We start from the raw sequence: 17,643 nt of genomic DNA, 5'->3' as shown, positions 1-17,643 counted from the left end.
GTGATGGAGGTGAGCAGGAAAGGACATTCCAGCAGGGGACAGGGAAACGCTGTCCTGGAGGGAGAGGGGACTGGTGGAGGCTGTCCCGGGAGCTGAAGAGAACTGAGCAAGGCCATCCTGGGGGGGTGGAGAAACTGGGGTTGCCGTTCTGGTGAGGACTGAGGGGACTGGTAGAGGCCATCCCGGGGGCCTGGGGATGGCTGGCAATGGCCATCCCGTGGGACACAGACGGATGGGTGCGGGTCGTCCCAGGGGGCACAGAGACCCCCGACCGCACTGAGGGGCCGGTGCGCCCGGCCCCAAACTCTCCACCGCCCCCTGCCGGCGGCCCCGCCCCCCTCTGCCACCCGGCCCCGCCCATCGCCGTAAGTGGGCGGGGCACACGTGAGCCCGGCGCCCGGCCCCGCCCCCTCGCAGCCGATTGGTTGGGCGGCGCGCGGCGGGCGGGGGCGTGTCGGCGCGGGCACGGCGGTGGCGGGGAGGTGCGGCCGCCATCTTGTGCGCCGGCGGAGCCTGCGAGCGGCCCCAGCGCGGCTGCCGGACCCGCCGCTCGCGCCGCACCCAGGGCTGCCCGCTCCCCGCCCCGGAGCGGCGGCGGACGGCAGAGGGAGGGGAACAGCCCGGTGCGGACGGGCCCCCCGCAGCCCCCCCCGCGGGCCCGGCGGCGGCCCCTCCTCCCCGCCGCTCCTCGCGTCCCTCCCCGCGGGTTTGTGGCGCTGTGCCGGGGGAGGATGAACGGAGGATAAATGGTGCCCAAGGCGGACAGCGGCACCTTCCTCCTCCTCTTCCTCCTGGTGCTGAGCATCACCGAGCCGCTGCGGCCAGGTAAGGGCGGCGGGGCTGCGGCGGGGCCGGGGGTGCCGGGCCGCCCTCCTCCTCCTGCTCAGCCTGCGGGCGGGTCCCGGGCTCGGGGGCGCCGGGGCTGCTCCGTGGCGGGGGAGCGGGCGGCGGGGGGAGCCCCCGGGGACAGCCTCGATCGGGGGCGGCGTGTCCTAGAGCTGGTCCCGGCCCGGTTTGGGCTCTACAGCCGCTTTGGCGCTTAAACAGAGCCGGGACCCGGCCGGGCGTCGGTGCCCTGTGCCGGCTGCCTGGATCAGAGAGAGCCGGGATTTACCCTGTGAGTCAGGGAAAAACGCTCCTGTTAAAGTGTGAAAGCTTGGGTAGAAATCTACATAACCCTACGGGCAACGAGCGCTGGAAATGTGATGCCGTGACTAAGTTTTCAGGTGCTCCTTACTTTACCTGCTTTTATGTTGTGGGCCTCGGGTGCCAACGCAGGCAGACAAAATACTCACTTTCAAAGTGCCATTCGAGCCTGCCAGAAGGAGGAAAAAATCCTGGTTCCCGTGTTATCTCTCTAGTTCTGTTTGTCCTTCTTTTAGGGAAATAAATCAGCGATGGAGTTTTGTGTGCTAGCTGCTGGGCACGGAGCTTAAAATCTTAAGATGATTAACTTTGGAGAAATGGTTGGTGTTCGCATGTTGAAAACTACAGCTTTTCTTGGTATGCCGCTCAGCTGGGGTTTCTTTTTGGTGTTGAACTCTCCTGGAGCTCGGCAGAGCCCTCAGGTATTTCGGGCTGCTCCTGCCAAAGACCATCAGTAGCCAAAGTGCGAGGCTGCCTGGAGTGGCTTTGCAGGTTTGAGAACCATCCTTCCATGGCACCAAACGACTGCTCCTGGGTGGTACTTGCTCCTTGTAAATCGGAGAATGAGAACCATGGTGTACTTTGAAGCCCCCTTGTTCTTTCTCGTCAAAATAACTTTTATGACCCAGACTAATAAAACGTGAGCTGCGTCTAAGCGAGTTCCCAGCAGAGCTGGAACACAATTGGGTCAGTGTAAGCAGAGTTATTGAAATAACTTAGGTGTTGAAACTGCTCTGTGTTTGCCTTGTTTTGTTTTAGCTTGTTTTTTTGGCAGTGCAGTGTATACACAGGGCTTATGATATGCACTTAGGTAGCCAAAAAAGCAAAGTACACGGTGTTGCTAGCCTAGCATTATTACACCTAGAGGCTTTTATGGCTGAGAAGGTACTGTGTAAAACTGATTTCAGGCACCTCCTCTGTAGCTGTCACTAAGTGCTACAGGCAGCTGGATTGCTGGCTGGAAAGGTTCAGATTCATAGCTGCCTGTGTGCTTTTACAGGTGGGTAGAATTGACCCTGAACTCAGTTGGTGTTGAGCATTGTAGCCTCCTAGGAATTAGCAAATGGCATTTTTCATATTGTGTCAGCACATTTGTTGTTCCAGTTTGATATTGAACCTCTGTCAGCAGCTGATGCTTGATGGATGAAGACAAGTTTTTCACTGAGGTTTGCTTCTTTAAGACAAATGAGTTTTTCCCACTGGCTCTCTAATGTACCTGCTTTAGAGATTTGTGCTGCTGTAGCCTCACTGGCAGAAGTGTCCTTCTTGTGAGCAAACCTTAACTCATCTGCTCAGGTTCTAACCACTGCCTTTGAAACCTGCAGCATGAGGATTCCCCTGTGGCGACTCCATGCGAGTTCCATGAATTTTGCCCAAACCATATGTACTCCTGAACCTAATGTGAAGTAACACAGCTGGATATAGTGCTGCAGCTGGAATTCCTTGCTGTATGAGGAGTTTCTGAGTTCCATTTGGAATACACTCATCCATCCTGTTTACTTGGTGGCTCCAGATGAGCGCAATGGCTGAGCTGTCCATGGTGATGCCTCTCCTTCCTCCTCAGGAGAGAGTCCATCGCTTCTGGGTGGGCTCACAGCTTTTTGCCAATGTTATTTCCTTTTTTTGATTTGCTTCATTTAATATCTTGAACATGCTGTCTCAAATAGATCACCTGTTCAGTAGATTAAATAGTATATGGTTTGATCCTGAAACACGAGGTGCAAATAGGGAAAACCTGGTTCTTGCAAGTTCAGAGGATGTACAGAACCAAATTTACCATTTTAATCAATGATGAAGAAGTCTCTGTAGTCTTTTTCTGGGGGAGAGACAGGAAGAGAAGAGTATTCTCCTTTTCAGAAAGAGTATTTGAACTTAAGATTTATTTCCCTAGTGGTATTTGCTTTACCTTTTGCTTCTTTAAACCTGTGTGTTGTAGCAACTGTCTTTCTGGTTTAGAAAGGACACCTGCAGCTTGCTTAGCTTAAATCTGTACTTGGAGCTATGAGATGAGTGCTGCAGAGTGATGGGAGGTTTTATGTACTCTGAGATGAATGTGTAGTCCCTTCACAATTCAGTCCCGGCGGATCAGGCATCTCTTTGTATTTCCATGTTAATTTGACACTGGCTTTGTGTGCGTGTTCTTGCTGTGCTCTTCAGATAAATAAAACCTTCTTTTAAGCCTCCTCAACTGTAGTATCTTTTCATGCAATCTGAAAGGCAGTGATTTTACATGGACCTATTTTTTTCTCCATTTAGAATGAGATGGGGTTTAGTAAATTAAGAGAGAAATTAATTAAAATGTCTTCTTTTTACCCTGATTTTTCTGCCTTGGTTACATGAGTATTTTACACTACTGTCATCACTAACAGGGTGAGTTACTTTCAACATACCACGGCATTGGCCCCAGCTGTGGAGACTTGGGTTCCTGAAGGTGCTGTGGGCAGTTAGAATTTTCTGAACCTGTGGATTTTTAATTATAATTTTGTGCCTTTGAGGATCTCTGCTTTGACTTTTTTGTTGTCCCAGTCTTTCTCTTTCTGTTTTGACCATAACCTGCTTGTTTTGACTAGTTGCCTGCTTTATAATGCATTTTTGAAAGAGTTCTTTTTTAAAAAAAAATAGGGCATTTCTCTTTGAGCTGTGTTACTCATTATGTGTTTGGAATCTGCTAATGTGAATTGGAGCTGAATGTATTGGACTCTTCCAAGTATATGGGTGTAGAGTGAAGGACTAACTTAATATTTCCTCTAAACACTACTGAATTTACTCTGTCTGGCATTCAGACACTTGCTTTTTAGGAATATTTACCACAGGGGGGTTTGGTTTAATAATATCTTCTCCAGGACAACTCCAAACATCTGCTTCAGGTTATCTGACTGTCTGGCTGAGAGCTGGTGTCTTTAAGTAAAGAAATACTTCAGTGGTGTGTTAACTGAGTCACAGTAAGCTGTTCTGGTGGATTTGGACCGAGTTTCTGAACCAGTGCATTTCTTTGGTTATCAAAGGAGCATCAGAGATGTAAATGGTTATGAATGCAGTTTTTCACAGTGGGGGGATATTTAAGAAGTTCCTCTTTCTGTTATCATCCCATTACACCGCCGAGAATCAGGGGTTTTGGTGTCTTTGTGTAGCGTTGGGAACTTAAGCAGTCTGGAACGATCAACACAACGTGTTTCAGAAGTGTTTAGAGGATTAATTAAGATCATCATCGCTAAAGACAATAACATGTTTTCATATTTCTCTAACAAGATACTGCTGCGTGCTAATGGAAAACACTTAAACATGGTCAGGCTTTATATTGGCTTTTGTAATAGTGGTTTAGTACAGAGCCTTGTGAATGTAGGTCATCGGGCTTTCTTATTAGAGTGTTTGCCAGGCAGCTAAAAAGCCAATTGAGTTCTAGTTCTTGCAGCGTTTTTTCTCCACTTCAAAGCCAACTAAAGGAAGTAATTTTATTACCCGAGGTCTGTTTTAAAAAATATTGCACAGCATACCTAATCTGCAATGCTTAGAAAGACTTGCCAGTGCAAGTGGTCTGGTTAAAACCCTACACTCCAGCTCACAGTTTGAACTTCCCCTATGCTTTGGAGCTCGCTCACAGCTGTGGTTATGCTCTCACAGGTGGGGTGTTGGTGTTCTGACACAGTACAACTGACAGGTGTGTTTAAATTGCTCTTTCTTGTCTTTTGGTCAAAAGTTGTAGGTCTTAAATGCAAGGGAGAGCTCACTGGAGTAGAGGCCTAAACCCACAGTCAGCAGAGTTTCAGTGTGCTCCACTTGTGTGCTGTGACTGGATGTGTCTGGTTTTGTCCAGTTGAAGTGTATTGGTTAATTCAATTGGAGACCCAAATATATTGTTCATAAAGTGTACTCTGGCCCAGTGTTCCTCTGCTCTAAAAGGAGTTTGTTGGTAGGCAAATAAAACCCCTTATTTTGGTCTTTGTTTTCTGTCTCTACCTTAGTGAGAGCTGTGGTGAATTTGTTGGGGTTCATGTTGTCACTATCTGCAGTCTCTGTCTGTGTATTTAGCTGAATTCCTGAGTGAAAGGTTCTAGGTATGAGGGGCAGAAGGGTTTTTATCACACCTCCTCAGTTAGTTTTGCTGAAAGTGGGGCTTGGCCTGTCTTCCAGTCTGGTGTTTTCCCCCCTATCCTCTTACTTCTGTATCTACTGGGTTTAGGTTTTCTTTTTCTTCCTGCTGTTACCTCTTGGTGAGCTCGTGTCTTGATGTTCCTTGCTCTGCTGTTTGCTGTTATTGCAGCTGCAGAGCGAGGCTGATGGACGTGAAAAGAGTTTCTTATGTCTGCCCTCAGTGTAGCAGGGAGACAAAGCAGAAGGTACCAGACCTTATTAGCAGGTCTGATCCTTTAAGACTAGTAATTCCTGATGTTAATTATAAAGCAAAATTTTTGAGGTGCAAGTGGATTTGCTATTAGCCGTGGCTACAAAGGAGAGAAGAAAGGAGTCAGTAGGCATAGGGCTGTTTGCATGCACTGCTCTGACTCTGAGAAGGAATAAACCAGAAGGACACCATGGGGATTTGCAGAGATATGACTTTTATGTCCCTACAGTAGGTTTAGGGGCAGAGGAAGGTTGGTCCAGAACAGCAGAAGTGGTGAAAAAGAGAGCACTGCATCAGGAGGAGGCAGCTGTGCTGCTTTCTCGGTAGTTGAGGGGAAAGGCCCAGCTACCTTGAAGAGAGAGGAACTTTAGATACTAAGTATGAAAGATGTAAAATCCCCCAGTGAATGTAAAAAATTTCTGACAAGAGTTCAATGAATCATTCCTTCCTTTGGAATTAGCTTTATTAGGGCTGGTTTTGATGTTGAATTGTAATGCAAGAGTAGTAGCTACCTCTGTGGTCCATCTTTGAGTAAAGCCTGGGTCTCTGGGTTTTTACGTGGTGGTTTCTTGCACCTTTTAGAAGTTCTTGTTTGATGCTGTGGGATGCATGTTAATAACTTCCACCCTGAGTGGAGCTTGTGGTACCTGAAGCCTGGCCAGAGCAGAACCTGGAAACAACTCCATGGCATCACTGCTCCTGCCCTTCAGGGGTTGATGAGGCTGCTCAAATTTGTTTTGTGTTTTGAAGTGGAGGACATGTGCCTTGGGTTCTTGCTGTCAATGCATTGATAGCACAGGCTTTGCCTGTGTGATCTCAAGGGTTAACCTGTGCTGAGAAGAGCCTTGGTAATCTTTTATTCTATGTAGACTGATAGAAAGTTATGGCTAGAAGGAGTACTGAGAGATTGGGTAGTCTGTCTTCCTGTCCTAAAACAACATCTGGCAAATCCAGGCAATTCCTGAAGGATATTTGTCTAGCCTATTGCTAATGATTTCATGTGATAGAGACTCCAAACACCAGATTCTTTTGGTAAGTCCAGTTGCCAGTCTGTTGTTCTGCAATTAGGGCTTATTTGTGTCTAAGTGCAGTCTAATGCACGTCCCTCTTAAGCTACAGATTTAAAGAGCAGATTGAGTTTCCCAAGACCATTCAGGTACCAGGACCCACTAGTTTTTCCACTAATGTGGTGGGTGCCTGGTAGTGCCTCTTCCTTCCTGGCTTTTGCCTCTCTGGAAAGGTTTCTGTTCCATTCAGGGTCCTTGCCTGGGAGGTTCACGTGTCACACTTCAGTGGTGGTTTTGTAGAGGACCCCCTGAGTTGAGAAGAAGTCACAGATGGGTTGGTGAACTCACTGATCAGCTGTAGCAGAACTCAAGTAACTGAGTTGCTTAAAAATGTGAGTTTGGGATTAACCTTTAATCCACATTCCCCGAACTGTGAAATCCTTTGGCATCTTGTGGTTTCTGTGAAACTTTAAATTTTTCTTTGTTTTAAAGGGTAAACCTGCTAATTCTAGGGTTGTTGAACATTGCTTTAATGGTATTTGTCATGTGGAACTCCCAAGGAAGTTATTATCAGTGTTTGCCTGTCATTTAGATAATTTAGAAATATAGTTTTAAGTTTAATGGCAGTTGCTGGTTGCTTCATTAACTATAGCTAAACAAAATGACATTCAATTTCCTAGTTAATTCAAATTAAAATTGGTTGATCTAACCATTGCATTTAGTTTCTGTTCTGTTTATTGATTATCATGCTTGAGAATTGTCATCTGGCTCAGTGGGTGGAAATGTAGAGGTAGCTTTTGGTGGCTGCTTTTGGGACATTCCCTGCTCTTTTGTCCTTTCACTCAGTGATTTTTCTTTGTCTTACATTCATTTGTATAACTCTTTTTTTTCCTATGTTGTCTTCTCTTTCAGAGTATCTCTGTTTTGTCTGTGCTAATATTTCTTCAGCAATGTAAATAAAAAGATTTATTCTGACTTAGAAGTAATTTATGTTCTTTTATACACTTTAAAAGAAAACAAGTAATCCTGCTTCTCACACCTGCTTGGTTGGAGTTTGTGCCCAAGCAGCATTTTGCCTTGTGTACACTAAACTTCTAAAACTTGTTACAGCTTGTTTTTATGAAGGGATGGTCAAAACTATGTTTGTGTTTTCTCTCTGTTGAATTCGTGAAATTATTTAATATGCTTAAATTACTCTTTACCAATTAAAATCAGTAACATAAGTGTACTCTATTCGTGAGATCTTGGAAAATCTTTATGAAATATCAGGAATCTTGCAGGAATGAGATCCAAGACTTAATTAGAAGTATCATACCCTCTCAATTCTGGTAGTAATCAGATTGGAGAGAAGTGATTCAAGGATGCTGTAGTGCTCATCTGTGTCTTTCTGAGCAATAATGGAGTTGAATGTAATTTTTCTATTAATGTGGCAGCTAAAAAATGACAATTTTGTGGTGTAGTACCTAACACGTGCATGAGAGATGCTGCAGTACTTGAGTCGTTAGAAGGTGTGGGGAATGAGAGAACTACTCCTAGAGGGTTGTTTTTTTATAAACACATTGGACCTTTATTTGCTGCTTCTGATAGATCTGTTAAACTCAGGACTTTGATATGTGGAATTTCTCTCCTGGAAGAGGAAAGCACAGGATCTCATACAGTGTGGACAGATGCAGTGGTGGCTGACAGGGGCCACATTCCTGCTGTGTTCCCATTCCGTGGAAGGGGGGAATTTTATTTATTCAAAGCATGAGCTGTTTGCTCCAGTACAGGACAGCCACTGCACCAGCTCCTGTGCAAAGCAGAAAACGTGGATTCTGTATTTGAGGTCATAGTACTTCTGTATATCAGATTTTTACTCTTAAATGTTTTAGGTGCTTGCTCATCAAGTCTCGTACAAGAGGTGGAGGCAAAAAGAAAGAATCAGGAGCAAAAGCTTTTTTTAGTGTGACCTGCATTTGAATAGTGCTCAGGCGCAGCTTTCCGCTCTCCCTGAATTGTTGGATTCGTGTTTAAGACCTTGACCTTTCTTAGGGCCCTGTAGAGAACTTCTTCCACGTTCATTTGGTTTTGAAATTAAGAAATGGTGTTAGGTTTTGGAGAGGGGGGTTAAAAAATACCTGATTTCATAGGTAGAATTTTGTCACCTATTTGGCTTTAAAGACTACTGCGATTCCTCATCTTTTAGTTCAGCAAATACATACTTGGCTTTAAATGGTGTATTTTCATTAGCTTTTCAGAATTGCTCATGTGCTGAAAATTTAAGGATATGCCTAAATACTGCTGAATCCTGCACTAAAAAAAAAAAGGATGAGATAGGAACTTTTTTTGTTTTCCTGTGAAGTAGGAACATGTGTTGTCTTGCTGAAAGTAAATGGGCATGCTAAGTAATACTGCTGAAATCTGGCAATTCCTCCTTGCAATTTAATGGTGGCTACAAATTAGCCTTGATTGCTCTGACAGTTCTTGAATTGCTATTATCGTGTTTCATCTGAGTACTCTTCTTGTTGAAACCTGATCTAAAGAAAACACTAATACAGTTCATGTAAAATTTTTTATTTGAATTTTTCCTCTGAGGAAAACAGATCTTTATAGTGTATTTGTTGGGTTTTAGTTTGATTGGTTGGGGGGTCCTTATTGGTTTTTTTAGACACCTGCAGTTTATTTGGTCAAAGGGAATACAGATTCTTTCCCTGGTGATTATTCCTAAGTGAAAACCATTTCGCACATGAACAAATATTGATCCAAACTGACTTGACTGGATAGGTGTTAATCCTGAGAATAAAGGAAGAGAGGAGGAACCATGTCACATGTCTAGATTTTTTGGGAGCGGTTTTGGGTAGGCAGCTACCAGGTAATAGCTTTAGATATTAAGTACTTTCTAGACGACTTTTACTGATAGTTTCTCTAGATCGCTTTAGAGGCTTTTCATCAAACAGCTTGTACAGACACTATCAGAAAATGGGGAGAAAAAGAAATGTTCCTGGTATTCAAATACTACTGATTACCAGGCTGGTCCTTCTAGGGTTGCTGGCACTGCTGTGTGGTTCTGAACATGACTCTGAAATGTGGTGAAGGACCAGGACAGATGCCTCCTGGGAGGAAGGAGGTGCAGGTAGTGCTGAAAACTTGTGAAGACAGAGCTGAGAACCAAGTGCTTTTCCTTTGTTCAGAATGACCCACCTTTGTGAAGAACTGCAAGCGAGGAAGAAGAGTATGTGTACATTAATGTGATGTTTGAGAGTGTTTGGATGCAATGGGGTATGAGAATCTTGTAAGAGCTGTGTTTACAAGATGGTAAAGGTTTGAAGTGAGGATTGAGAGTGGACTCTAGAAACAGCTGAGCTGAGGTACCCAGGTATTCTAAGTATCTGTGGTGTGTGTGGGATAATCCATCTGCCCTGACCTGGGTGGATTGTAGGGAGAAAGCACTGTTGGGGACGGTGCTCTTTTCTGGACACGGTTGGTGACTTGCTGAGTATGTCACTGCTGATGTCTTTCTTAAAGGACTTTTTCTCTGTTGCTGCATTTGTTGGGAGAATTAGTATGTTGTGTGTGTGACTCTATTTAAATTCTGTGTGAGGAACATTGCGATTTTCTTAGCACCCATGAGCGTGTTTCATAAGTAGTGGGATTTGATGAAACCTGAACTCCTGAACTTGTCTCCTGTGTCCCTGTACTTCCTCTGCTGTAGTACCCTTGCCTGGCACTGATTTCATAAGGCTGTGTTTTTCCCATGTCCCCTCTTGTCTGTTCTCTGGCAGGAGGAAGCTGAGAGTCCTGCAGGGTCTGGTGCAAGGTTCAGTTACCCCAGCTCGCCACTTCCCTCCGCTGCCAGCTGGGAGCCACCCCACTGTGGTGACAGTGTGACAGCAGGTGTGCTGGCACCTGCTGAGCAGTGCAAGCCATACTGGGGTTTCCTGCCCTCTGAAGCTCAAGAAGATCATAGTTTCCTTCCCTTGTGCAAGCTTTGGAAAGCTTAGAACCACACTATACACTGTATTTTCCTGGTCTTGACTTTTCTCAAGCTTGCTTGAAATTGTTTAGTGAATTTGTGAGGTTTCACTGGCACTTCCACTGATCCACTGATCAGCTTTCTTTAGGTAAAGGGTAAAAAATCTGGTGCTGCATAGGTTTAAGTCACTTGTCATTGTCGTGCTGGAACACTGAAGTCCCACCTGTACAAAACATCTGAAGTCCTGAACAAGGGTGTTAGTGCAGAGGAGCTGTAGGATTTAATTCTGAGCCATATTGAAGGCTTCTCAAGTACCCGTGGCTTTGTTTTTGTTTGCACTGAGTGCTCTTTGTGCCTATGCTGTATTTTGTTTTTCCCTTCTGCCTATTTACTTATTATCATAATATAACAGTTTCTTAGGGGGGAAAAAAGGCGAGAGCCTGTTGCTTAGCCTGGTATTTTCACTGCTATGAAAATAAACTGTTTTTCAGTCTGGAATGCTGCATTGCCTAATTCACAGTATTCTTTCAGTTTAGTTCAAGTAGCAAGTTTTGTTTTCTCTTTGGTTTTAGCAGTATTGGAGAATTGGGAAATACATTTTTTTCTGTTTCAGCCTTAGGAATGTGTCCACATTCATAAAGCACAAAGTCTGTATTTTGTAAATCTTAAGAAATTATAGCCAGGTTTCCCATTCAAGATGCTCTGGTGTTGTTGCTTTGGCTGAATGCTGGATCTCTTGCTCTGCCTGTGCTTTTTTCTTTGTTGTTTTGATTTCCCTTTTCCCCCCCATCCTTACTGGCATTGAGTTTGCCCTCCAGACAAAGAGCAGACAATGAATTGCAGTGAATGACACTTGTGAGCAAGATAAAACTGGGTCAGTTCCAAGCTTGTGCAGGGTGTAGGTGTAATAAATATAGAATCATAGAATTGTTTTGATTGGAAAAGACCTTTGATACTATTGAGTCCAACCATTAACCCAGCATTGCCAAGTCCACCACTAAACCATGTCCCCAAGTGCCACATCTATACGTCTTTTACGTAACTCCAGGGATGGTGACTCTACTGTTTCCCTGGGCAGTTTGTTCCAGTGCTTCACAACCCTCTTGGTGAAGAAATTTTTTCTGATATTCAATCTAAACATCCTCTGGTGCAACTTAAGGCCATTTCTCCTTGTCCTATTGCTTGTTACTTGGGAGAAGAGGCTGACCTCCACCTCCCTACAACCTCCTTTCAGGTAGTTGTAGAGTGATAAGGTCTCCCCTGACCCTCCTTTTCTCCAGGCTAAACAACCCCAGCTCCTTCAGCTGCTTGTTATCAGACTTATGCTCCAGGCTCTTCCCCAGCTCCATTCCCTTCTCTAGACTCGCTTCAGCACCTCAATGTCCTTCTTGTAGTGAGGGGCCCAAAACTGAGCACAGGATTTGAGGTGTGGCCTCACCTGTGCCCAGCACAGGGGGTCACTGCCCTGGTCTTGCTGCCACACTATTGCTGATACAGGCCAGGATGCCATGGGCCTTTTCCACCAAGCAGTTTTCCAGCTGCTCTTCCCAAAGCCTGAAGCACTGCTTGGAGTTGTTGTGACCCAAGTGCAGGGCCTGGCCCTTGGCCTTGTTGACCCTCACACAGTTGGCCTCAGCCCACTGATCCAGCCTGTCCAGGTGCCTCTGCAGAGCCTTGCTACCCTCCAGCAGATCAATGCTCCTGCCCAACTAGGTGTCATGTGTCAACTTACTGAGGATGCTCTTGATCCCCTCATCCAGATAATCAATAAAGACATTAAACAGGACTGGCCCCAGTACTGAGCCCTGGGGAGCACCAGTAGTGGCTGGCCCCAGTTGGATGTAGCACCTTCACCACTGCCCAGCCATCCAGGCACTTGTTTACCTGGTGAACAGTGCACCCATGGGAGCTGTGAGCTGCCAGTTTCTCCAGGAGAATGCTGTGGGAAATGGTGTTAAAGCTTTGCTGAAGTCTAGGTAGATGACATCCACAGCCTTTCCCTGGTCAGCTAAGTGGGTCACCTTGTTATAGGAGTAGATCAGGTTCATCGAGCAGGACCTGCCTTTCATAAACCCCTGCTGGCTGGGCCCGATCACCTGGTTGTCCTGCACGTGCCGTGTGATGGCACGAAGGATGATCTCCTCCATAACCTTCCCTGGCACTGACATCAGACCACCATGCCTGTAGTTCCCTGGATCCTCCTTATGACCCTTCTCGTAGATGGGTGTCACATTTGCTAAATTCCAGTCAGCTGGGACCTCCCTGGTGAGCCAGAATTGGTGATAAATGATGGAGAGTGGCTCAGTGATCACTTCTACCAGCTCCCTTAGTATCCTTGGGTGGATCCCATCCAGCTCCGTAGACTTGTGTGTGTCAGTGGCATAGCAGGTTGCTTATAATTTCTCCTTGGATTATGGGGTCTTCATTCTGCTCCATGTCCCTGTCTTCCACCTCAAGGTGCTGGGTACCTGAAGAACAAAACCGAGGGGGTGAGGGGAAGGACACTGCTTCCATTCCTTATTGTGCTGGAAAAGCTTTTGGTGGATGTTGGGGTGATGTAGTGTAACTTACTGTGACAGAACACTGAGTAATACTGAATGTTCATTAGAGTTATTCATTAAGGATTTACAGGTTTCAGCTGGAGTGCTGTCACAATTTTAATTACTTCATGAAACAGCATGCTGAGGTCATGCAGAAAATGCCAGTGCCTCTGACATGTATTATTTATTTATTTTTGGAGCTGATGCATTCCTATTAAATGGGATTATGTTTTTTGAATCTCTAATTTTCAGGAGCTGGAATTAAGTCTGAGAATAGGTGTGGGTTGTGTTTTGGCTATGAGCATATCATGGGGCCCTTTTTTCCCCCCAGGCTCTGTTGTGCTTTCATACTCCTGCACGTACTCAGGCTGTGATCAACCAAAGCTACCTGATGTAAAGGTAGTTCCTAGGCACATTTTCAGTATCACAGGTGAATGGGCAGTCATTTTATCTCCTGTGTAATGGAACATGAAGATGGAATGCTCTGTCCTTTCCTAGTTTTTTAATTCTTCACAAGGTTTTTAATTTTAATCATTTGATAGGCTTTTAACTGGAGGAACAGTAAACAGAACCAGTTTTATTGAGGAACTTCAATAACCTTTATCTATTAAATGGATGATTGTCTGATGGTGACATGAGCTTCACAGATAGTTTTCTCCTCTGGAAATAAGTTGGTGTTATCATAGTCTGCTTTTCTCCTACTGTGGCTTTGTTACAAAGTACTGGATGTACTTACTGTGCTACGCTGAATGCAGCAGTGGGTGGTATAATAGTAAACTTAAAAACATGTGATGGAAGTCAGAATCACCAAGTGATGTGGAGACCTGCTGGGAAGTGAATGGTTTGTGAAAACTTCTCTAGATCTGGAGCTGAGGAAAATGCCATTTAGGTAATGGCTTTACTTCCCTGCAAGAAGAGCCTTTGTGTGGGATCAGAGATACCTCAAAGACAAGTTAAAAACAAGAAAACCTGTTCAAAGTCTGTGTCAGAGCATCCTCAAGTGCCGTTTGTAGTCGGCAGCTCAGTCGCTTTTGGCCACCACGAGCAGAGGTGGGGCAGGATGGCCCTGTTCTTCCCAGGGCAGGATGGCCCTGTTCTTCCCAGGCTGGCAGATTTTCAGGAATTTTGTGAGATACACAGTACCTGCTCCAGTGAACTTCACCTGTGGACTTGGGGGACGTCCAGGTTAGGAATACTACTTTTCAAGTGCAGAGGACTACCTTAAGGACAGTTTTTTCACCTGTCTGCTGAGGATTACGTTATGATAACCACTGTTATTGTTGTGTTGGGAATATTAAGAATATTTTAAAGTTTATGTTACTGCAGTAAAAGCCAGTTTAGAGAAATATTGTTTGTGTTATGCTCCCTCTTGAGCATAAATATTAGATATGGAGCTGTGTTTGTTTCTGTGATGATGATGGGCGTGGTGTTCCTTTTGTTGTTGTTTTGTTTCTGATGCTTGTTTGCAGGCATTGGGTGAGCACTGGTGCTGAGCAGAATCTCCAGGAGCAAAGGTCTTAGGGGGTTGGGCTTCTTGCTGAGGGGGCTGGAATCTGATCCTGCTTGTGCACTGTAGCATGGCTCAGGTTATATAGAAAGAGTGATTTAAGAAAAAAAGCAACTTTCAGTTTTAGTAAACTTATTCGTAAATGTTAAAATGTTAAAATATGAAACAACAGAGTAACGTGTAGGTACAGGTCTAAAGTTAAGTATGTAGGTTGAGTATTATAAAACATAAGAAAGACCTGTTGGACGAGTTAAAATCTGAATAAGGAGAGTTACAGGTCTAAGCACTTGTAGTTAGAGTTTTTGTTAATGCTTAATCAGCTTTTGATGGCTGTAATTGCCTCTTGAAATCTGAACAGAATATTCTCTTACAGGTTGGTTCATCTGGTTTGGGACAATGAGTGACTTACACTGAGAAAACAGGAAGTAGTTTTGTCTTTTGTTTTCCTTTGGTCTGTAAATAAAAATTGTGCCAGGGGATCTGCCAGATCCAGCCTTGAGAAATGAGACCAAAATAAGTGAAGTACATGTAAGGTGCACACAAAACTGCCATTGTTCATTAAGAACTTATGTACAAAACCAAACTGTGTACTTCCAGCTCATCCTTTCCAATACATGCATTTCAGAGTAATAGCTTATAATTGAAATAACATTAAGTACCGGGTTTGCACATTTAATCAAATTTCAATTTCCATACAAATGAAGCTCAGTAGACAAGAACAATTAGCATGGGAAATGGAAAATGGCATTTCTTTGTATTAAAATATGAAATAGATTCAAATCTATACTTGCTGTGTAAATGATAAAATCTAATGTGCATCTGTAGTCTTTGCTACTAAAAGAATATCTTAATGTGTCAGACTTTACTGACTGGTGAATCCTTTAAGGATAAGAAGTGAGTAATTGCAAGCAGAAACCCCCAAACTTTTGTAATCAGTGATTGTAGTCACTGAGTTTAATTTTTGTATCAAAACCTTGTCCTGAATTGAGACCTATATTTTGGAGGCTTTGGTTTCAGCCTCTGGCTCCTCATCTCTACCTCTGACTTTGTGAATTGCCATGACATCGAGGTTTTTGTACTGCTAGTTGTTTGTATTATTAGAGTTAGGAACACATGGTTTGTGAGTGAGTGGAGTCTTCTGTCAGGGATACATTTCTGCCTTAGGAGAGATTTGTCTTTCTAGTGCTCCACTGGTTCCTACAACGATAATCTTCAGTGTCTTGAAAATATAAGGTTGAAATTTAGATTTTGAAAACTTTGGTGTGTTCACCTAATGCTCTACAGGGGATGTTTATTGTCTGTGTCTGAGACAGGACCTCTGGCATTTTTATTGGATGTAGCATTTCCTCTGGCTCCTCCTCATTTATATCTCTTGTCTTCAATTGAAGGAGGAGAAATAATCCTGTGAAGACAGCACCAAAGTTTTCTCATTCATCTACTAGCTTATCTTTGCAGGAGTATTTTGATGTGTAAATAGTGCTTGTAGACTAGAAGGGTGCTTTTTGGCTTCTGTCACTTGGCAGAAATGTTTATAGCTGATGGATTTGGCCCATTCCTGAGAGCTGTTTCCACCCCTGCTCCTTCCCCGGTGAAGGTGTGACCTGGCCTCTGAAGAGACACAGAAAATGTCTCTTCTGTTAGAACTGATATTTTAAAAAATAACCACATTAGTAGTTGTTCTGGCTTTGTTAGCAGACAACTATTATGAGGCCCCAATTCCACATTAATGGATACTGGATTGTACCAGGATATCTCTGCTGAATTAGCTGGAACATGCAGTCTTTCTGGTTGCAGGGGGACAAACCATAGCTGATCTGACCTAATGTGGACAGACAGCAGCTAATTTGATCTGAATTTGCTGTTTCAAAGCCAAGTGATCACATTCATTCAGGAAACTGGACCAGCAGCTTGAACTTGTGTTGAATCAACACTTTGTCTCATGTGCCCATTACAGCCTTGCTTTGGTATTGGAAGTTCTAAAATGAGATTTACTGTGTTGAAAAAGTAGTTTTAGATACTGCATATATAGATCCTCCTTGCCTTTCTTTCAAATAAACTAATTGTTTCAGGTAACTAGTTATCCCTTATCTTTTGCATAAAAAAGAGGAAGATAAATAAGAAATAAGTTGCAGTTTAAATGTGAGCAGGAGGTGTCAGTCCAAATGCACCTCTGAAAGTCTTAAAAATGAGGCAGAAAATACAGGTTTCAAACAGAGTAAGGGCCAGGGCAGCACACTGACCAGTGTGCAGCTGCTGCAGGAAGGATGCACTGTGGCTTCCCAGAGCTTGACCTCCAGAAGGAAAAAGTTCTCAGTTACACAGAAAGACTACAGGAGATTATTAAACCTGAAAGGGCTTCCTGGATTGTTGTATAATGGCCAAAATCTGTTTGTTTTATGAAACACATGAAGCTGGCTGGAAATTAAAGCAGTGTGTATTTATTTATCTGTCTGTCTGTCTATCATGAAGTCCTTCCTGTGGATAATGCTTCTTGTAAATGTCTATTTTGAGTACTTAGCAGAAAATCTGGAGATCAGTGTACTGTAAAGAAAATTAAAAAAGCTGGTGTAACCCTATGTTGAAATACACGATGAGTGCTGTGGAACACCTGGCATTCAACATGCAGTTGGGAAAATCTGCAGAACAAAAGCTTTCTGTGAGAGTGTAAGCAACCACCTTGAAAAATTAGGTTTTTCCTGTCTGAAACCTAGATTTTTCTGTTAGTCAAAAATCTTGTTGGTTTTGTCACTGAGTAACTTAGAAAAATATTTGGCAGCTAAAGAAGATGAAGACTTTTTGTTTATATGGCACTGTTTAAATTTATGTATAATCTTGTTTGTTATTTCTGGTATTTGAATAGATAAACTTACAAAACAATTGGAAACTTTCTTTTAAATTCCAAATTACAAGTTCACGACAAACTTTGGCAAGATTTCTTTCAGGTGAGTGACTTGTGGACAGGTTTATATTATCTAATGATGTGTCCCAAAAAATTGGTGTTGGATTTTTTTGACCTTTGCTTGACTGTAAGTTTTATCTTGGGTTATATATTAAGCTTGTAGAACTGATGGTCTGAATCTGATTTCAATTTTTCTTCTCTTTATATAAATAGTTAAGGAGTTTTTTTGCTTCCTGTAGCCAATTTGTAG

At 43.8% G+C, this 17,643-nt stretch overlaps 1 protein-coding gene across 3 annotated transcripts in view; it reads left to right on the top strand.

The window, feature by feature from the left end:
• The first annotated feature begins 570 nt into the window (after window positions 1–570).
• The window catches only part of DGCR2 (DiGeorge syndrome critical region gene 2), a 47,972-nt gene continuing 30,899 nt past the window's right edge, over window positions 571–17,643 (top strand). For 2 of the 3 annotated variants that reach the window (XM_032705630.1, XM_032705631.1), the window contains exon 1: window positions 572–825. In XM_032705630.1, coding sequence (XP_032561521.1) covers window positions 747–825 — 79 coding nt within the window. In that variant the 5' untranslated portion in view covers window positions 572–746. Of the gene's footprint in view, window positions 826–17,643 lie in introns of all 3 variants that reach the window. The other variant, XM_032705628.1, reaches the window with a different exon arrangement.

The sequence above is a fragment of the Chiroxiphia lanceolata genome, chromosome 18 (assembly GCF_009829145.1).
Source record: "Chiroxiphia lanceolata isolate bChiLan1 chromosome 18, bChiLan1.pri, whole genome shotgun sequence".
Taxonomy (NCBI): domain Eukaryota; kingdom Metazoa; phylum Chordata; class Aves; order Passeriformes; family Pipridae; genus Chiroxiphia; species Chiroxiphia lanceolata.
This window is presented reverse-complemented; position numbering and strand designations above follow the sequence as displayed.